Genomic DNA, 21,978 nt, shown 5'->3' with positions numbered 1-21,978 from the left:
AGAAAAGGTTCTAGAGCTATTCCTTCCAATATGTAGACACTTGTAGCCAGTGAGCACTTAAGTGTTGACTTTGTTCGCTGATGCATTTGTTTGTTTATTATTATTATTATTATTATTATTATTATTATTATTATTATTATTTCTGTGCATGTAGACTCATGCATGCATGTGGAGGTCAGAGGACAACTTTGTACAGTCAGTTCTTTCCTTCCGTCTTTACAGTAGTTCCAGAGACAAAATTCAGGTTGCCAGGTTTGCAGTAAGCAGTAAGCTCACCTTTACCTGGTGAGCAATCTCATGGGTCTCACTTTGTTCTGTGGAAACACGGATTTCTCATTTTTCTTCATTCATTCATTCATTCATTTGTATGTACATATGTGCATGCGCCTACAGAGGCTAAAAGTGATAGTAAGCTATCTCATGTGGGTGCTAGGAACCAAACCTGGGTCTTCTGGAAGAGTAGCAAGTGCATTTAACCATTGAGCCATCTTTCCAGCCATCCCCCTCCCACACTATTCTTTTTTCTCCACTGTTTTAATTAATTTATTTTTTATTTATTTTTATTTTACATATCGATCCTAGTTCCCTCTCCCTCCCTCTCCCTTTTCTCCCACCCTCGTTTGCTCCCCCAAACATCCTCCCTTCCCCCCCCAACTCCACATGTAGGGTGATGCCTTCCAGGAGGGGTCATCAAAATCTGTCAAGTCATTTGGAGTAGGGTCTAGGCCCTCCCTCCTGTCTCTAGGTTAAGGGAGTATCCCTCCATGGGGAATGCGCTCCCAAAGTCCTTTTGTGCATCAGGGAAATATCCTGGTTCCACTGTCCGAGGTCCCTTAGATTGCCAGGGCCTTCTAGCTGAGACCCAAATTCAGGGGGCTGAGTCTGTCCAATGCTGGATTCCCAGCTATCAGTCTGGGGGCCCATTAGCTCCTCCTTGTTCAGGTCAGCTGTCTCTATGTGTTTCTGTAACCTGGTCTTTTCCTCTCTCTCCGCATCTGGATTCTAGTTGTGGGTGTCTGCTTAATGTAACAAATATAACCTTCTTTAGATGTTGCTGTGGGCTATTGGTGGCCCTGCCCACCAGGTACCAAAGGTATCAGAGTTAATGCCCTGTGGGTCAGATGTAGAGGGATGTAGGCTCCATGGGGATCAGCTGGGATGAAGCTGATCAAATCACACCCTTGCCTGTTTGTTCCCTTCCAGTGCCCCGTTCCCCCAGTTCCTGGGCCCGTCTCTCCTGGAGCCACTTTCCTATCAAGTCATTGGCTCCCAAATGCTCATCTCACCGTCTGCATTTCGGGGGAAACTCACCTTTAAAACACGATTACATCACTGTAGTCATGACCTTAGGAAGTGGCCATGTGACACATGGACAGTAAGAGTTTCATGACCACGAGGGGCCACATGCGATCCAGATCTCTTGTGATCATGTCTAGGAAGTTGGAAAGAATAGCACACCCAGAGCCTCGGATGGTTCATTGCTCTTTATTTTGTCTCTTTCCCCAAACACTGTGTAGTCTCCAATCTTGGCTTCTTTTCCAGGAAGTTGAAACTGCCTGGTTCTCTCCATCTTCGTGCTATCCTTCTGCCTTTATAGAGTATTTCAAAATGCACACTGAAACAGGAACTGACACAGCCCAGAAGCATCTAGGCCTATGTTAAAGAAAGTGGGGGTGGGGTGGGGGAAGAGTAAGGAGTTCACAGGGGGCATCACTCTGGGGAGGGGTGTCACTCTGTGTGGGAGTCACACTGGGAGTCACACTGGGTGGGTAAGTGTGATGGGACAGGCAGTGTCTGAGTCCTGGAGTTCCAGAAATTTCTGAAACAACCAATGCTGCCAGGGAGAATCATGGCACAATCTACAAAGACAAGCAGCTTCTGTGAGGGAGGCACTCACTTCCCCTCAACATAGATAAAAATAAAAGCCACAAAGCCACTCTAAACGAACACCACACCCGATAAACTCCACATCCCTAGTTCAACTCTCTCAGAGAAATGCATGTGTTTCCTGCTCTGGAGTCTGAGACAGCATTTGGGGCTTTAGCCTCAAGGGCAGGGACCACTATCCCCAGAGGCAGAGGGCAACAGCTTTGGAGGCTTGACCTGACATAGTGCTATAGGCCCAGATGGATGGAAAAGGGGGGGTCTGTTTACAGAAGACACCCTATTTCTTTAAGGCAGTGAGTGGTGTCCTGGGTGCTTTTTCAGTATGCTGGCTAGTATTTCTGAAGAGCCCGCCACAGCAAGGGCATTGGGTTTAAACGTGGATTTTGCCTGTCGGGGATAAGCCATATCTATAGCTAGCTTGTGTTGTCAGAGCCCAAGTTTGTGCCTGTTGCTTGGCAGCACGCAACCCATGTTGACTGCATAGCTGAGGAAATAATCCAAGGTAAAAATCCTGTTCTTCTAAGAATATAAGACTGTAACCCTTTCTTCAGTTAGAAAATGGGACTGTTTAATCCCTCAATATAGAATAATATTTCCTATATTCCTGGCCCTAAAGGACCTTCTTTATTTAGTTTATTCTTAAATATTATTTACTTGTATGTATATGTACCATCTGTGTGCAGAAGCTCATGGAGGTCAGAAGAGAGCATTAGATCCCCTGGAACTAGAGTTACAGATGGTTGTGAGCCATCATGTGGACGCTGAGAACTGAACCCAGGTCCTCTGCAAGAGCAACAAATGCTCTAAACCACTGGCCATCTCTCCAGACTCTAAAAGAATTAGTTTTACTTATGTATATGGATATGTGCACATGTGTGTAGTGCCTTCAGGGGGGTCACAAAGGGTATTGGCTCCGTTGGATCTGGAGTTACAGTTGTGGGTGGTGGGAACCGAACTTGGGTCTTTTTTCAAGAGCGGCAAGCACTCTTAATTGTGGAGCTCTTCAGCAGAGGGAATACATTTGCCTGTATCTGGATGGAAGGACTTTGGAAAGTGTGCTGGGGAATTCTACCTCTGGAGCAGTAGCTGGCTGAGAACCCATTGCCGAGACTGGAGCCTGGCCAGCATCCTTGGACATTGTAGCCAACCTCCAAGAGGAGGCATAGGTTACTTCTCAGGCGCCGGGGAGGCCCACGTCTGACTGGTGGCAAGGAAATTATGTAGCTGTCTGGAGGGGACGGTGTCCAGATTAGGAAGAATGGTGGGGAGGGGCCCATGGGCTGGCTCGAGAACTGAGGACCAGTCAAGAGAAGAGGAGTAGCGCTGACAGGTGAGGGCATCTTTACAAGCTCAACTTTGGACCACAGAGGCTAGTCTGTGGACAGACAAATTTGGGCAGCCTGCATCCACAGCGAGTGATGAACTATTTCCAAAAGATTCTAGCTGGAACAATTGGACCCTCAGGGAGTGGGGACCCTGTGTGTACAGGAAGATGGGAGAGGGTGAAAGATGTAAGGAATGAACGGTTGGGGGGAGTCCCCAGAAGGCCCCTAGGGGAGGCAAATGTAAAATGATGGTGCTGTTCAGGGTGCACCAGGATCCTGGTCCCTGTCCTTCTGGTCTACCTTGAACATAGGAGCATGGTGCTGGAGAGCTAATCATCTCAGAGCCTCCTTTCTTTCTCCCTTCATTCTGATCTAGAATAGAGGCTGAGAATTCCTGAGGACCAGTCTGACTACATGATTTCTGGAAGTCTGGTTTTCCCTGCCAGAGTTCTGCACACTAGCCATGTGTCCAGCTATTTTGGGGGGGGCGGGGAGGAAGGATGGTTGGGCTTACTGGGTGACTTCAGTGGACACCGAGGCCCTTATCCAGGGACAGCAAGGCACAAGTACCCCCAATCACACCCACTTCTTGAAAGGGAAGGACGTAGGGGGCACAGGAAGGACCTGGAGATTACAGGAGAGGAGAGAGGGCCAGGGCCCCTGCCAGTCAAGGCACCATGTGCCACCACTTAAAGGGGAAGGGCTTCCTGCGGACATTGGTGCCGCAGTGCACCTCTCCCAGGAACTTGTGGTAGGCAGAGATGTCATCAATGAAGGTGCAGGCAAGGCCCAGGGGCTCCAGCAGGCTTCGAACATGTGTCTCCAGGCAGCACACCTCCTCTACCTGGGGCCCGAAAGGCTTGGGGATGCCCAGGTCCTTGTCCAGCACAATCATGTTCACCTGGGAGGGGAGTGAGCATTTTGGGAGCAGCCACTGTTTGCCTACAGTGTCAAGCCCTCCGATCCCTGTTATTGTCCTGTGAAGGAAGTGCCACCTCCTTCAGAAGTGGGAAACTGAGGCTGGGATGGAGCTAAACCTGGCTTGTGCTGTGACCTCTTGCAACACGCTTGCCTATACATTAAGGTAAAGGGCCTGGGGACACTTAGTGAGAAAGCAAGGCTAAGCATATCTCCCCCTAGCTGGGGAGGATGTCAGAGAGGGCAAGTGTCAGAGGTGAGGTCACACAGCAATTCAGCTGCCATTCTGGAGCTGGCTGCACCTGCTGACTATAGCAGGATGGGCTGGGGCTGGAGGGCCTCACCATGTTAGGGAAGAAAGCCCTGGCCTGGCGGTCTTCATCCATCTTGAACAGGGCTGGCAGGTCAATGATGTCCCTCTCAGTCAATGCCAGCTCCTTCTTAAGGATGTCACGGTTCCAATCCAGGCAGCGCTGGAGGAGAGGGAAAGAGGTATCATGGAGGTTAGGGGGCACACACCTGTCACTTAGCCTACATTCCAGAGAGACTCCTGCTTAGCTGGTGTCCCTGTCACCTCTCCAGGGCTAAGTGACAGTAGTAGTAGTAGTAGTGTGTGTGTGTGTGTGTGTGTGTGTGTGTGTGTGTGTGTGTAAGAGAGAGAGAGGAGGGGAGGTCTCTCTATGCATGTAGTCTGGGCTATCCTGAAACTCTTTTTGTAGACCAGGCTGCCCTTGAACTCACAGAGATCCGACTGCCTCCTCGGGCGCTTGGATTAAAGGTGTGCACCATTATGTCTGCCTTAATGGTTCATTTGCAAAAATGGCTTTGAGGCCCAGCTACCAGGGAACAGAAAACATTAGACTCCTGCTAATGACTGCTAGTCTAGCCACCCCCAAAGCTCTATTAGCCTACCCCCCCCCTTAAACTTTACAGTAGAAATATGCTAGCAGCCGAGCTTGCCTAACAACCGGCAGATGGGACAGACAGGTAACTGACAAACTGTAAAATAAACGGGTAAATCAGAGACTAAAGTTTGCACAGTCCTTGCCGAAAGCCAGGCAGACTTAGGTGGTAGAGACTCGGGTGACCCTGTGGGGTTGTGCCATCCTGATTACTCAGCTAATGAGAAAATCGAGGAGGGGCTGGACTTGGGGTTTAAAAGCTCTCTCTTCGGTCAGTCATTGTACCTGCTGTCTGGGCTTAGCAAAGCTGTAAGATAAACTGCCTGGCTTCTGATACTCTGTGTGTCCAGAGCTCTTATTACAGAGTGTGGGTGTGTGTGTCTTTGTTTCTCATAGGGATCATGGAGGCACAGTGAGAGGTCAGCACCCAAGCAGCCAATGAGATGTTGGCTCAGCTCCAGTGGGTCCCAGGTAGCTCCCCTGGGACTCTGTTGTCCTGCCCTCCCTCCCAAACATCCCCACTGCATAGTGTGGCTGGGTTGTATCAGAGTCTCCAATCTTCAGGTGAGAGCTAATTGGTGGGCCCTTGCCACTTCCTCTCACCCCAGTGATTAGACCAGGGGTGGTCGGTGACCTAGCATTAATCACACTGATGCCTGGAAACACCCAGTTCAGGCCGACCCAAATGAGAGCGAGAGCAAGCTCTTGTTCAAATGCTGTAGGACATCTGAGTCTTCGTGGATGCTGGGCAGTGTTTACGTGAGGTGAGGCATTGAATGTCTACAGCTGTGAGGGCAGCTGCGCATACCAACGAACACAGAGCTAGAAGAACGGGAGCCCTGATCAGCCTGCGCCTGAGATCCACACAACCGCAGGCTTTTGAGTCAAACTTTAAACAAACTGCCCAACCTTAACTGAGACCCTGTGTTGAAACTCCAGCCCCTTCATTGCACTGCCATTGCCCACTATGACCCACATCCTGACGGCAAGGGCAGGACAGAGTCTAAAGATCAAGCCGCCTTGTCTGGGTTTGCACATAGCTTCAGAAGTTGCATTTAACTCCCACTCTCCAATCCTCCTATATAAACCCAAGCACCCCCTTCGGCAGACGCCCCTCCCCACTGTGCCTGCCCCTCACTGAAACAAACAGTCCAGTCTGTTCTCTGCCCTTTAAACTGCCTCAGAAATCAACACCTTGTACTCTTCTCTTGTTTGTTTTTCAAGGCAGGGGTTCTCTGTGTAGCCTTGGCTGTCCTGGACTCACTCTGGAGACCAGGCAGGCCTCGAACTCACAGAGATCCACCTGCCTCTGGTTTACAGGTCATCATGACCCAGCTTATGCAGTGCTGGGGACTGAATCCAAGGCTTTCCGTACAAGGCAAGCACTACCAAAGAAGCTAGGTCTCTGGCCCTGGGTTCTATTTCTGGGGCAACTTTTAGGGCTCAGGCACTCAGAGTGTCTGTCACACGTGGATCCAAGCCTTCAGGGATGTGAGCTGCTGAAGCTCCAAAGCGAGGCGTGCACTCAGGCTGGCCCTGTCCTGGACGGCAAATCTGAAGCTTTAGTGAGTTTTAAGAGAGTGTTTTCTGTGAGTGCTTGCCTAGTAGAACTAGGGTGCAGAATGACAGTGCTGTGCACCTGTGCCCGCCTTAATGGCCCAGTCTCAAAAATGACCTGAGACCCAGCTCCAAATGAACCAGAAAATGCTAGCCTCCCACTAATGCCTGCTAGTCTAGCTACCCCCATAAGCTCTATTAGCTTAGCCCCCAGCTTAAACTTTACAGTAGAAAATTGCCTGATGACTGGCAGATGTGACAGTCATGTACCTGACAAACTGTAAAATAAATAGGACAGAAAACAGAGACTGAAGTCCACACAGTCCACACCACTTTCCCAAGCTATCCCAAGTCTCCCAATGGGCTCTCAGTGCCCTGAGCCCTCCGCTCCTCAGCATGTGGAGGGCGGCCACAGCCAGTAGACCCATCAGGTGCTTGTGGAGGTCCCTCTGGGCCAGAAGCCCCCAAGCCCCTGACCTTTCTCCATGGAACCAGCAGCTGCCCCCCCTTCCCCGCCCCAGATGTATGCCTGGCCCTCCTGCCCCGTTCCGCACCTGGAAGTACTGGTTTTCCTGCGTGAGGCTCTCATTGGACAGGATCTTGTTGATGGTGATGCGTTTGCTGCTCATGCCCCCCAGGCCTGTGGGGGTCAGAGGATGACAGGAAATCTTAGCTTACCCGTTGGCTGGGATGGGAGGGGGTGAGAGGGTGGGGTGGGGTGGGGTGAGGTGGGGTGGGAGGGTGAGGGGGTTTCCTTCTACCCAGGGAAGCAGCACACATTCTCTCCATATCCACCATGTCCCTGAGCCAGGAAGGGGGTGTGGACATGTTGTTCTCTCTGGCAGGAGGAGCACACACCTGGTGCCCCATTAGTAGCTGATTAAATTCTGTGCCCTGGAGAACCTGCCTTTGACTTCAGCTCCACAGCCCAGAGACTTTAGTGACACCCACTTGCTGGTGATCTATTCTTTGATTACCCAGGATCTCATATACGCCAGACAAGCATTTTTGCCATAGAACCACATCTCTCAGCCAAGGCAGCATTCTTTTTAGAGTTTAATGTGGATTCATTTAGCAGTCCTTCTCCCACTGCATCCCTGTGAGGAAACTGTTAAAGATGAGGAAACTGAGGCATAGAGGTTCCATGATTCCAGTGGCCACACACAAAGCCTGACTGCAGGACCGTGAGCCATATATATAAATGTTTTTCAAGATTGGGTTTCTCTGTCCTGGAACTCTTGTAGACTAGGCTGGCCTCGAACTCAGAGCGATCCACCTGCCTTTGCTTCCAGAGTGTTTGGATTAAAGGCATGCACCACCACTGCCTAGTGTGAACCTCACATATTTTCCTTTTAATATTTTATAGGGTCTCTCTATGTAGTGTGGGTTGGCCTGGAACCCGCAATCTTCACCTCAGCCTCCCAAGTGCTAAGACCTCTTATAATTGACTTTTGTTTGCTCTAGGAAGAACCTGTCAGCTCTTTGCACGTCCCAGACTTGTGAACCCAGCATCAAAGAGATCAGGGCTATGGGACCCTTGCCCCTGAGCTGTCACTATACCACAGTCATCTGCATTAGTATTTCTAATCATGGGGTGTGTGGACAGCATTTGAGACAAGTTTAAGATAGAAAGCCAAGCCTCATGCCTGGCAGCCCAGAAAAGGCTTGCCATCAGGTCACAGGCACAAAAGGGACAGTGGTCTTAAGACAATACTCAGTCACACTCTTTAGACAAGGCCAATAGCACAAGCCTTAACTAGTGGACTTTGGAAAGGTCCAGGAATATAGAAATATAAAATAGTGCTTCCCAAACACATTTTGAAAAAATAAAGCTGGCAGTCGCTGTTAACCTTTAGCAAGCACTTTCTGCCTGAAGAGCAGACATCCTGGCAGCCACTGTGTAGAGAGATAAACTTTTAACAGTTGTCTCCTGCCTCCCAGCTAGGCAGGTAGGGCAGACAAAGGTAAGCTTCTAACCATTGCCTCTATGGGACCCTCTGCCTTGTATTCCCTTAATTTTAACTGTCCTCCTACGTGACTCGACTCTCTGCCTTGCATTCTTTCAGGGACAGCAAAAAGCGGCCGTATCAGCCACAGGCTTTCCACAAACATCATAAATTAACATCCTAACATCCTATAACCAAAAGCTGTAACACTTAAAATGTAACGTGACTTTAAGCCTGACCTCGAGGTTGCAAAAGCTTTTTGACCCACACCTGGTGCTTGACTTTACTATAAGAAGAGGCACAAGCCAGTCCCCATTGCCCACACTCTGAGCTTGGTCCCATTGCATTGGAAGCTTTTGTGCCTCGTGTGATTGGAATAAAGTTTGCTTCTGATATCCAGACTTTGGTGGTCTGTCCCCCATTATTTTGCATGCCCCTGAGACACAACACTTTGAGTGTCAAGATACTAGCCTAAGATGTGGCAAAAAAAAAAAAAGTAATATAAGGAAAAAAAAAATCCAAATAGGACAGAGACGGCAGAGGCTATTGTTCAATGCTGTAATATGTTGGATTCTAAGTGGTGAGGATGACAAATGGATTGTGTCTATTTTACCACAGTAAGAGAGTGCAGAGGTGCCGTGGCCTCTCTCACCCTGTTGGCTGGCTGGTTTCCCTAGCCGATTCTCTCTTTCTCATTATTAATTCAAGGGCAAAACTCATCCCCAGCCTTGCCCCACTTAGGAGGGAGATGGAGCCTTACTTTAGGCCCTGCGGGCATGATGTCAGCTAAAGCCACTTCCCTTCCTGTGTCCCCAGTATCAGTGCGGTTTCTCTCCCCTCTTTACATTTCTGGGGATGGGGCAGAAGAAGAGGAATTTGACTTAGCAGTAGAGTGCATGACCATCCAGGGAGGTCTTGGCTTCCATCTACTGTTTGAAAACACAAGCTCCTGGGTGCAGATCACATGGTAGCTTGGGGTCCTTTAGTTCCTCTCTAGGTTTGGTACCCTTTCAAGTACTAGTTCTAAAGACATACTTTACCCTTCTCCCTTTTGGGATGACCTCGATGTTAGGCCCTTTCTGCCTCCACCTCTGGAGAACAGGACTGTAGGTGAGCATCACCACACTTGGGTTCTGCACTGCTGGGGATTGAACCCAGGACTTTGTGCACGCTAGGTAAGCACTCTACTAACTCTGCAGCACCAGCCATGTGTGAGTTTTGGTGGTAGAGATGGGTGCTCAGAGACAAGGTCCTCTCCAGGGCTTCCTGGGGCTTCCAGTGGGCCTATGACCACTCACTGTGGCAGTTAGAATGTAATTGGTCCCCATAATCGAGTGGCACTATTAGGAGATGTGGCTTCGTTGGAGTGGGCTTGGCCTTGTTGGAGGAAGCATGTCACTGTGGGGGTGGGCTTTGAGGTTTCCTATGCTCAAGATATGGTCCAGTGTGTTAGGCAACTTCCTGTTGCCTGAAAGATGTAGGACTTGCAGCTACTCTGGCAGCACCACGTCTGCCTGCATGCCGCCCTGCTACCCATCATGGACCTCTGAAACTGTAAGGAGCCACCCCAACAAAATGTTTTCTTTATATAAATTTCTATAGTCGTGGTGTCTCTTCACAGCAACAAAACCCCTAAAACACTCACCCTTGAACATAATGGCCTCCCCATGGCCTTCCTTCTGTTTCTCTCGGAAGAGCTGGTAACAGGCTGAGGTGCTGGCCATGAGTAGCCGAAATTCCTGCAAGAGATGGCCAAGTGGATGGCATTGTCAGGGAAGGAATGTGGCCAGGATGCCAGAGGGACTAGGGCCCTGACTGCAAAGCACTTCATGCCTCCCACGCTGAGTGTTAGTGGTCCCAGCTGAGCTTTTAGAGTAGAATAGAAAGACCTGGCTTGAAGAAAAAGTATAAAAAAAAATAATTTTTACACAGGGCTGACATGGTTGGCAACATGCTTGTCCCACAAGTATGAAGACCTGAGCTTGGGTCCCCGGTATTCACTTTGGGGAAAAGAAAAGCCAGGCACTACAGTGAAATCTCAGCACGAGGTGGGGGTGGGGTGGCTTGAAGAAGAATGGCCCCCCTAGGCTCATATGTTTGAATTCGGGGAGTGGAACTCTGACAGGATTAGAAGGCGCGGGAGGTGTGGCCTTATAAAGGAAGTGTGTCACTACAGGTGAGCTTTGAGGCTTCAAAAGTCCATGCTACCCCCACACCCACCCCAGCCTGCACAGCAGAATGCAGTTCTGTTCAGCTCTTGTTCCAGGACCGTGTGTGCCACCATGTTTCCCGCCATGACGATCATGGACTAAGCCTCTGAAGCTGTAAGTAAGCACCAGGTTAAATGCTTCCCTTTGTAAGACTTGCCTTGGTCATGGTGTCTCTTTACAACAGTGACCGAGACAGAGGGGCAGAGGAAGCAGAGACAAGTAGTTCTCTGGAGTTATTGGTCAGCCAGCCTAGCCAATCGGCAAGCTCCGGGATTAGAGAGAGACTCCAAAAGTCAAGAAAGATACTGAACACCAACATTTGACCTCCATGCCCACACTCACACACATGCACACACCCACAGGAACATGTACATACAACATACAATAATATAACTTTTCATGTGGAATATTCCTTTATACTGTGTGAACATACATTGCTGTGGTTAGTTTAATAAAGAAGCTGCCTGGCCGATAGCTGGACAGGACAAGGTTAGGCAGGAAAGCCAAACCGAGAATGCTGGGGGGGAAGAAGGGCAGAGAGGGAGAAGTAGTGAGCAGATGCAGAGAGAAGCAAGATGGACTGAGAAAGGGTACCAATCCATGCAGCCAAGCGTAGATAAAAATATGGGTTAACTGAAAATACAGGAGTTAGCTAGTAGCAAGCCTGGTCTATTGGCTGAGCATTTATAATTAATATTAAGACTCCGTGTAGGTTACTTGGTATCTGGAGGGAGGGAAAGAAAAGTCTGCCTACATTTTCACATTGCTTACATGTGGAAATGTTGATGTTTTGGATTTGTGGGTTAAAAACAGCCTGCCATAGCCACAACATTACAAACCCAACCTCAGTCTACTTCCTTCTTCTTCCGGACCCCACTCTGCTGGCAAAGACCTAGCAGTGCGTGGATTCTTGGCTCTGGCATCACTCTAGTCTTAGGGGCCAGCTCACCTTCGTGCCTGGGATGGGGACGAAGGTCATAAACTCATCTACATGGCCAACAGTCAGCCAGTCAGAGTAGAGCTCTACGGGTGCCTGCACCTGCTGGGCCTGCAGGAAGTCACGAACCACCTTGGTCATCCTCCGGCCTCCAGACCTAAGGCAGGATTGGGGAAGAGGAGCTTTTTAATAGGTTATCCTTGTGCCCTGCACCAGAGCACCCCCAGGACGAGATGTTTAACGTCTGGAACCCTGGTCAGGTCTGCATGGTACCAGATAGGGCACAGGTGGGAGCCTAGTGCAGGCAGAAGGTACTGGAGCCCCAGGCGGGAAGAGGCTGTGTTGACCACAGTCAAACCTATGTGGAGGGCTTAGAGCTCAACCTTTGCCCCAGAATTCGCTAGTGAACAGCTGAAGTCAGCTTGTATGCTCAGCATGGAATCGTCACGTCTGTGACTGTTATCGGCTCCTCCCAGGCACTCCACTGAGGCACCAGAAGTGGCTGCTGAGTGGATGAGTGACTACTGAGTTAGGGGAGGGTAGGCTAATGGTCGTTATCCATGTCCCCTAGATAGTAGGACATTCCATGTGGATCAGAGGGACTTGATACTCAAATCCTCGGTGACCCCAGACTTCTTGCTTTTTCCCAGCAACTTGGATCAAGGTAGAAGCTGCCTTTTGGTTGGCTGGGCAGAGAGTTCGGTTATCGTGGACAACCAAAGGACAGGACTCACTCCTGTGAGATAGGGCTATGCCTTGTATCTCTCCCCTTTCTTTTACAGGCAGCTCCCACTCTCCTTTGCCAGTGTGCATTGGCTCCCAGGCCCCTTCTCCACCTGGCCTACATCTCATCACACACCCTCCCATTTGTAGAAGAGGATTATTGGGTTGCATATTAGGTCTTAATGTATACCAAGGTGTAAAGGCTTTCTTTCCACGAATGTCTATTGATTTACAGTGCACTACAGCAGGGGATATTTCCCCTTTACATTCACTCCAGGCACATACACCCCGGCTACCCCTAAAGAGACAGCCATTATCCTGTGCCTGCCACCCCCAGGCTCCCCCAGGTTATCTTACAGAGGGAAACTGCTCCCGATGAGAATCCGGCCAAGAGGGTATGTCTTGCCATTCACCGTCACTGGAGGACTGACTTCCAGATTCCCAAAGGAGTCAAGGCTGGTGACATTCTCAAAGAGGGGCTCTCGGGTCACATAGCCGAAATCTGGGCCCTGGGCAGGGAGAGGACACACATCTGCCTTTAGCTTCCTACTGCCAGGAGCCCTCTTCTCCAGAGGCCATTCTATGGTGACAACCCATGTGTTGTAGAATATTATTTTTTTTATATTTTTATTTAATTTAGAAATAATCATTTTACAATAGAATATTATTTTAAAATGTGTTACATTTGTTTATGCTATGGGACATTGATTTAATGATGCAAAGATGTGTTGCATTCTTTTATGTTGCATTTGTTTAACTCTGTGAAGCTGTGTTACTTTGCCTGATTGGACTAATAAAGATCTGAACAGCCAATAGCAAGGCAGGAAAAAGGCTAGGTGGGGCTGGAAGGCAAAGAGAATAAATCAATGGAGAGAGAGAGAGAGAGAGAGAGAGAGAGAGAGGTTAAGGAGTAAGAAAAGAAGGGGTCAGCCACACAGCCGGCCACAGAGTAAGAGTGAAAGTTAAGATTACAGAAGTAAGAAAAGGAAAAAGCCCAGAGGCAAAAGATAAGTGGAATAATTTAAGGAAAGCTGGCTAGAAACAAGACAAGCTAAGGCTGTGTACTTATAATTAAGACTACGTCTCTGTGTGTGATTTATTTGGGAGGTGGGTGCCAGCCCCCCCCCCAGACTAAAAAGTAAAACAGCCTGCCCCACCTGCAGCCTAGCACTCCGGATTCTCAGCCTGAAGGATGGCTGTTACCGAGGCTTATTGCCCTCAGGGAGTCCGTGAGAGTACTGGCACATTCAGCGAGTCAGTGTGGGTACGAGGTGTGTGCTCCCCATCTCTGTGTGGGCCCTGCCCTCCAGCCACAGGCACACAATGTGATATCAAGGTCTGGCCTCACAGGTTCTGTTGACCTTCCTGGTCATCTCAAAGTTTCTCTGGCCCTCAGTTTCCATTTCTGAGAGTGAGGTCTTCAACCAGGAGGCCAGAGGCATGGTGGGGAACTGATTATCCCCAGGGATTTGCTAGACCTTCCCATTGTGCATCCTGACCCACTGACATCTCCCGTGTGACTCAGGGTCACATCATTTCTCTGGCCAATGAAATATGAGCAAGGTGGGATGTTGGCAGGGCCCATTTTCTCTTCTTCCCACACTATGGGAACAGCAGTACTCGGCCAGGCTGCAGCTCTAGAATGAGGGCACAGAGATAAAGCCAGCCATCAGTTCAGGCAGTGGGAAGCAGAAGAGACTGGATACTTACTGTCAGTCACTAGGGTTTGGGCTTGTTTGTCACTGCAGCCTTACCTAGTGACAGCTGACTGACAGCCACTCCTATCCATCCCAACAGCAGCACCTGTCCCTGGATTTTAAGATTCCATGTAAGTATGTATGTATGTATGTATGTATGTATGTATGTATATATGTGTGTTTATTCTTTTTTGATAAAAAAGTGTGGGGAATGTCTTTGGGAGTTTGACCTACAGCAGTGAGTAACTTGCTCAACTCAAAAGACCTAACCAACCAACAAAAAGAGCCCGTGTAGTGTAGTGGGCAGATACGGCTTACACTGCCTCAGCTGAGAGGGACAGGCATGCCTGGTGGGGTGGACAGCAGCAGCTTAGCGCTTTCTCGCCTGGGGGCCCTTGTTAGCCATGTGTGAGCTGGCCACAGGTGGCAGCTGGGGCTTTACAGCATCGCACAGGCCAGCAGGCACGCAGCACAAAGCCCAGCCTGGCCCGGCCTCTGGGAACAATGCAGATAGGCCTTGGCACCAGGCCAGCCTGGAGCACTGAAGACACTTGGAGCCTCGGGGAAGAGAAAGGACATGGCTGGGAGCTTGGTTCTTGTTCCTGCTGCCTGGGGTGGTCAGTCTGATGGTTGTATGCCTCAGTGTCAGGGAAAATGGACAATAACCCACATGGAGGGCCACTGAGGGAAGCCTTCAGGCTGGGGCAATGAAACCAGACCATGATGGCCACTGATGAGGCATGGTGCGATGCCTTCTGCATGCCTTGATTGAGTAACAACATCTCCCTGTTTTACAGAAGCACTCATGGAAGGTCGAAAGCCTTTCTGAGGTCTCCTTTCTGATATCGGGGTGCTGTTCAATGTCAAGTTCCTCTGTCATCCCAGAGTGGAGTTCACATGGTGCTTCTGCCCCCTCTCAAGAGCAGACTTGGGAAGGGGTCACCTCTGAATGGGAGGAGTCAAACTGCTTGAACGAACCCCATGGTACTGAGATTCACAGCCACAAAGACCGGATGAGCACTGACATCTGTAAACTTCTGCCTTGCCTTTTTGGGACTTACTTAGCTACAAGTTGGAAGGATGGGGCAGCAGCAGGGATCAAGGCCCGTGGAACCTGGGCCTTGCTTTGCCTCCCATGGCTCTCATTTCCTACAAGGCAACTCTCCCAGTTTAGACACTGCATTGGACCTCAGGGCCCACTGACCCATCTTACAGATGAGGAAACAGAGGCCCTGTGTGGAAGACTAGTTATTCTCGTGTGCCCCATATCTCCTGACTATGCTGGTCTAAAAGTCCCCACTATTACCCCCAGGTGACCCTCAGCATCTCACCAAGAGCTGCTTAATGGGGAAGTCCTTCAGGTTTCCATCTCGAGGGGAATCCAGCACCACTGGGAAGCCTTTGTGGGGTGCCTCGATGTAGCCAAACTCGATTTCATCCTGTGGAGGAGGAGGATGGCTTTCAGTGGTAGTGGTATGGGGGTAGGGTTGTCTGGAGCAGGCTTGATGGGGCAGAAGAGGAAGCCGGAGAGTATGAGGCCAACCTGGGCTATATATTGAGACCCCAGTTTAAAAAACTCAAAGCACAAGGGGCTGGGAATGGAACCCAGGCAGTAGAGTGCTTGGCTAACATGCATGAAGTCCTGGGTTCAAGCCCCAGTTCAAGCCCTGCTGAGCATGCTGGCACATGCCTGTGTAATCCTAGCACTTGGGAGGTGAACACAGGAGGGTTAGAATTTCAAGGTCATTCTCTATTATATAGAGTTCAAGGCTAGCCTGGGGTATGGGAGACCTTGTTGCAGACTAGGCATGTCAGTGAAGACCTGTAATCAGAACTCAGAAGGCAGAGGCCAGGAGCTTGACAGTGTAAGGCCAGCCTGGGCTACAAAATGAGAACCTGGCTCAAACATCGAAAGTAGAGCCAGTGAGATGGCTCAGCACATAAAGGAGCTTACTGCCTGGTGACCTGCGTTTGATTCCCGGGACTCACATGATGGAAGGATTGCTCCACTCTGTTCTCTGCCCTCCTCCATGTGTGGTTTGTAGTGTGTGTACCACCCCAACAAATCAATGTAGCGAGAAGGTTTAACACAAAATGAACACAAATGAGTCTAGCTTGGGAAGTGTGTCTCATTCACAGCCTGACTCCGGTCCTCAACTCTCCTCCTAATAAGGAAATGATGGCAGGGCGCATCTTTCCACAGATGGTCCCTGCCCATTGCAGAAGTCACACAATGATCTCTTAGTGACACTGACTTCAATTAAAAAACATAAATAGTGCTGGGTGATGGCGGTGCACACCTTTAATCCTAGTACTTGGGAGGCAGAGGCAGGCAGATCTCTGTGAGTTCGAGGCCAGACTGGTCTTCAAAGTGAGTTCTAGGACAGTCAGGCTAGGCAGAGAAACCCTGTCTCAAAAAGTCAAAACTAACCAACCAACCAACCAACCAACCAACCAACCAACCAAACAAACAAACAAAAAAAACTGAAACCACAAATAGCTATAGCTTAAATCTATTTCCTTCCAAGGAAACAACTCAAGCATATTCTGTGTCTTTGGTCACAGACGGAACTTTTCCTTTTTAACTACCACATAGTATTCCCTATGAAGCAACCACCAGCCCCCAAGGATGGATACAGATTATTTCAGTCTAGGCTGCCACTAGAAGCCACACTTGTTCTCCCAAGTCTGTGCACATGAGCAGTCAGGAATCTGCACACACACACACACACACATACACACACACACACACATACTCCCAAGTCTCTGTGCACATGAGCAGTCAGGAATCTATACAAACACACACACACACACACACACACACACACACTCACACACACATTCCCAAGTGTCTGTGCACATGAGCAGTCAGCAATCGGCACACACACACACACACACAGAGGAATCTGGGTACCAGGGTGTTCACAGCAAGCCTCTTTGGGCCAGCAGAGCCCTTGCTGCATCCTTCCCCTGGGCCCGGCCCCTCTCACCTGAATCCAGCGGTCTCCACGATTCATGTACTGGAAACAAACTTTCAGTTCGCAGTTGGTTTTCTCCACCAGGTTCTTCACCTCTTTCAGGAACAGATAATTGTCCTTCATGCTGAGGAACACCAGGAAGAAGCCAAGAGGAAGAGTGTGTGTGTGTGTGGGGGGGGGGGCAAGTGCCACCCATCTTGGGTAGTCGAAGCTGCTGGCATTCTGGATTGAGTTGTGCAAATGATGCCCCATTTGTGTCCCCGGCCACTTTGTAAAGGCCACTGGGGCCATGGGCCACATACCCCTACACACTTAACACAATTTTTGTCAAGGTCACTCGGATAAATAAGACAAGGAAGGGACCTATTACCCACACATGCTCTCTGACTCCCCAGATCTCAGATCTGGGGGATCCTGGCATGAAGGGTAGGGGTGGAGCCCTCATGCATACGCACATAGATACTTCTTGCCCTTCTTGCTCCTCTTGCTGTGCTAACTAAGCACGTATTAGACACTCAGTAAAAATCTGCTGAACGAGTGAGTGAAACGAGCCAGTAGCCTAGCCCCACACAGTGGAAGGCTGGGAGTGAGAAGAGAAAGGAGACGCATGGCCTGTGTGACACCAGGCCTGAGCAGGGTAAGGGCGTAGATGCAGAGGGATCATCTACATCCTCACAGCAAGCCTGTGGTGTGTGCATTTCAGAGAAACTGAGGCACAGAGACACCATGTGAACAGCTGCAACTCATCTAACTGCTAAGTGGCAGAGATAGATGGGAACTGGATTTAGGTCGGTCTGACCCTGAAGCCCAGCGCTTGGCCACTCTGCCATACTGCCTTGTGGACCACGCCTGCCCCTTACCAGCACACGAACACTGAGACGGGAGGCAGGATGTTGGGGGTCATAATCCATGGTGCAATCCGGAACGTCACAGTGTCTGTGAAGATGGGTGTCAATGGGATGCCCTGGGCATGGGATAGAAGAGGAGCACCAGTGAGCCACATTGGGTACCTGTGGTCCCTGCTTCTCTCTTGGTGGGTGAGACTAGCAACAATGCATTTACTGAGCACTTACTGTATGCTAGGAACTGTGCCAAGTATTGTTTTTGTGTGTGTGTGTGTGTGTGCGTGTGTGTGTGTGCACGTGTGTGTGCACGTGTGTGTAATGCCCGTGATGGCCAGAAGAGGACATCCGATTCCCCTAGAGCCAGAATCATGTACAGTTGTCAGCTGCCTATCATGTCAGTGCTGGGAATAAAGAAGACTCTTCTGGAAGAGCAGCAAGTGCTCCTAATTACTGAGCCATCTCTCCAGCTCCATGTGCCAAATAGTTTTGCCTGTATCAATTCATTCCCAGGAGAAAGATGCTACTAGAATCCTTACTCTTCAGGCAGGGAAACTAGGAACCTGGTTAGAAAGGCCTCGTTCCTATCCTTCACTCACACTTGGCCCCATCGTAGTTACCACGTCTGAGCTGCGGCATCATTGCACAGGGGAGGCCCTTGGCCCTCACCTCAGCCATATACTCCAGCAGACTGACATGGATGGAAACAAGGCCAGAGAAGCTCTCGTCGGGGAAACGGAGGCCTTCCACGAAGAACAGCAATTCTGCAGAGCCACCTGTGTACTTCACCACATGGTAGAGCTTCCGCCGGCCCAGGATGTGAATGTAGCGCTCACCGAAGAATGGGTCTGTGGGGGATGGGACCCGTGTTAGGACCCTCTCCTACCAGATGGTCAGGGAGTGCTCTGATGGGGGCAAGGGACATAGTGACTGTGTCCTTTAGACACAGAGAAACACACAAGTGGACCATAGCACAGGATGGTGCAAACTGGTCTTTGTCATAGACTGGGCAGTCTATGTTCCTGCTGGCTTCTGGCTTTCTGAAAAATGAACTGTCTGGGGAATGAGGGCCGATGGGAATAACATGGCTAGCATAACAGTGGGGAGGTGTTACTCCCATTTTACAGAGGAGGAAACCGGCCCAGAAAGCAGAAATGGCTAGGCAGGGCCTCCAATCCACATCTAATTCCAAATGACAAGTCCCTTTTCTCTTTGTATGGATAAAACATGAGTGTGCCATTTGTTTGAGAAATTCTCCTCTGTAGTGTGGAAGCTCTGTTTTGTGGATCTCTGACGGGAAGGAAGGCTCTCCTGCCCCATGAAACTCCTCTGCTGGGAAGACTGGTGTCCTTAATCCATTCAGGGAATCCTTTGTAGATTCCCAGAGAGCAAGCCATGGTCCATGTGGACATTCCACATCTCAGCCTGTACAAATGCATGCTGCCAGTGTGAGAGACAGCCCTGCCAGGCCATCTGCCTGTTTGATACGTGGTCACATTTAATAAATGTCCATTGAATGAAGCAATGGCTCCCATTAAAACATGTGGGAGAGGCCCACGGGGGATTTCAGGACTCGTTCAGAACCCATGAATTGAATTAGTTGGGCCAGCATGAGCACAGACTTTCAGGGAGCCAAAGGCCACAGTGCAGCCTCTGTGTCTAAGAGTGATGCTCAGCTGATGATAAGACAGCGGATGTGGGGAGCGACTAACAGCACATTGGAGATCTTGTCTGTTACTCAGGGTGGGGAAGGGCAGGGAGGCAGGGGGGACTTCCGAGCAGAGGGAAGTGGCTTTGTGATGCAGCAGGGTGCCAGCAAGGATGTGGAGGGAAAGGGATACTTGCATTGGCAAAGGCCTGGAGATAGGGCCCTACACAGTTCCAGGAGCAGCTTCTTTAGGCCCTGCAAAGCTGGAAGGGCAGATCACACTCAGCTTAGCACTTTCAATGACAATACATCAGTTAATGGCCAGCTGCCCAAGGGTTAGAACACGGATCAGGACCATTCTTGGTACAAAGGGCTGGCTAAAAACTGTCAAGTCCAATGTACCCCAAAATGCAGGCTTGAGACAGCATCTGCTTTAGGACAGCATGCTCACCTGTACCCTGATTATGAATGACACCATGAACCAGTGACCTTGACTTCAGAGGGACCTCAGGTCAGGCATCCTCTGGACTTCGAAAGTTACAAACCTGCCATGAACTCTGTTAACCTCTCAAATAGGTTGCTCAATTGCTAACTGGGGAATAGCAGTACCTGTGTCATAGGGTCATTACAGATGACACAGCATCAATAACTTCAGTAACCTTGCTGGGACTTAAAGGGGACTAGGAGGAGAATCTGGGTATGGCCAGTTTGTCCCTTTGCTGCATCACTCACCACTTTGCCACCCAATGCCTTCCAGAGGGCAGGCAGGCACAGAAGTGGCATCTCAGCCTCCTGGAGGTGGGGCTTAGCATTCAGATGCTTAAGGGCCCAAGCATCTATCACAGCCCAGCATGGAAGGCGATGTCCTTCTCACCCCAAACAGCCAGCAGGTGCCCTAGGTCTCAGATCCAGTCGATCTACGGTGGCCCCCCTACCCTACCCAAAGAATCCACATGACACAAGCCGCACTTCAGCTGTTCTCACAGGACTGATGTCACACACAGAAGCCATAGTTTCCAGGCTCTCATGGGGCCTGGGGAAGAGGGGGTGTGGCAGAGGGAGGTGGGTCTGGTGGGAGGATGTGTTCTGCACAGTGACTGGCAGCCGGTGGCTTTCTCTCCCCCATGCAGCCCATGCCCTGTGCTTCACAATGCATCTCTATCTGGGGCTGCTTTCTGGCAGCTAGTGCCAGCGCCAGGCGGATTGGATCGTATGCAGAAACAACACGGCCCTTGTTTCAAAGAGCCTCCATCGCTGTTCACAGTCCCTAACTTGATGCAGATCCTGCCACCCCCGGTGTGGCTGGCTGTCCTTGCAAGCACCAACAATGTACTTCTATTGAGGTCCGTCCCCCCACCCCCAGCCTTGTGCTGGACCTGCCAGCCACCTCTGGCCTCTCCTGAGCTTCAGTCATCTGCCCTGCCTGGCCAGCACATGGCATGATTTGGCACAGCCTTCCCCTTTGCAAAGAGATGGATAGTGTGACTGTCTGTCTCAGCTTGCCTATGATGGAAGAGGTCTTGGCATGACAGACCTCCAGTGCTAAAAACCAGGGAGGTGCTGGACAAAAGTTGTTTACTGTGTCCTTGGAGGACAAGGTAAGTCTGATTTTGGGTTCTGGGGAGCAAGTTTCTAGGTCCTCCAAGGAACACTGGAGAACTCCATCAATAATAATTAGCAGTTCACATAATCTAATACAATTTTACAGAGAGCTTTCCATGGGCCAGATGACAGTGGGAACCCCAGTTCAGTCCATGCCACATCACAGAGGAAGCCCTCAGGGATTCTAGAGCCTGGCTCCTGACCTTGTGGGGAACTGGACTGTCTCTCCTAGGACACAGGTCATGACACTGAAATAACATGACACATAACACACAAGGTACTCAGACTCAGATAAAATCCTCCATAGGCTCACACGGAAGAAAAGAATGTTGGACCAAAGAGTAAGATTAATTGTCCCTTTAGCTGGGCCCTGGTGACTCAGAGGGATCCCCTGGGTAATTGTCTATTTGATACAACGCAGACTCACTTGAGAAGGGAAGAGTCAGTGAGGAACTGTCTAGAGCAGCTTGGCCTGTGAGTAAGTTTTTTCTTAATTGGTTAACTGAGGTAAGTTAATGTGGGTGGCACCATTTCATGGGCTGAATGAAGAGAAGAGAGAGCTAAGCTGCCACTGTGGCTTCCCTGCTCTGTGGGTCTGGAACTATGAGATGGAATAAACCCTTTTGCTTCTAAACTGTTTTTGCCAGAGTATTCCAGGGAGTCCATATTTAGAGGGAAACTGACTAGGGAGGCAGTCCCTGACCCAGCAGCCACCCCGCCCCCCTGTAGGACAGCAACCCAGCTAAGACATCCAGAGGGACAGCCTCTGCTCACTTGCAGCGGGAGCTCTCTCTTGCCTGCTCATG

At 50.0% G+C, this 21,978-nt stretch overlaps 1 protein-coding gene across 1 annotated transcript in view; it reads right to left on the bottom strand.

Moving 5' to 3' along the window:
- Positions 1 to 2,523: 2,523 nt before the first annotated feature.
- Positions 2,524 to 21,978, bottom strand: part of Padi2 (peptidyl arginine deiminase 2) — a 41,906-nt gene continuing 22,451 nt past the window's right edge. The window contains exons 7-16 of the mRNA XM_051173480.1: positions 18,592 to 18,770; positions 17,941 to 18,044; positions 17,093 to 17,204; positions 15,434 to 15,541; positions 12,763 to 12,914; positions 11,695 to 11,839; positions 10,181 to 10,274; positions 7,144 to 7,229; positions 4,475 to 4,603; positions 2,524 to 4,113 (exon numbers count right to left, since the gene is read on the bottom strand). Coding sequence (XP_051029437.1) covers positions 3,880 to 4,113; positions 4,475 to 4,603; positions 7,144 to 7,229; positions 10,181 to 10,274; positions 11,695 to 11,839; positions 12,763 to 12,914; positions 15,434 to 15,541; positions 17,093 to 17,204; positions 17,941 to 18,044; positions 18,592 to 18,770 — 1,343 coding nt within the window. The 3' untranslated portion in view covers positions 2,524 to 3,879. The remainder of the gene's footprint in view (positions 4,114 to 4,474; positions 4,604 to 7,143; positions 7,230 to 10,180; positions 10,275 to 11,694; positions 11,840 to 12,762; positions 12,915 to 15,433; positions 15,542 to 17,092; positions 17,205 to 17,940; positions 18,045 to 18,591; positions 18,771 to 21,978) is intronic.

Source organism: Phodopus roborovskii, unplaced genomic scaffold (assembly GCF_943737965.1).
Source record: "Phodopus roborovskii unplaced genomic scaffold, PHOROB, whole genome shotgun sequence".
NCBI lineage: Eukaryota > Metazoa > Chordata > Mammalia > Rodentia > Cricetidae > Phodopus > Phodopus roborovskii.
This window is presented reverse-complemented; position numbering and strand designations above follow the sequence as displayed.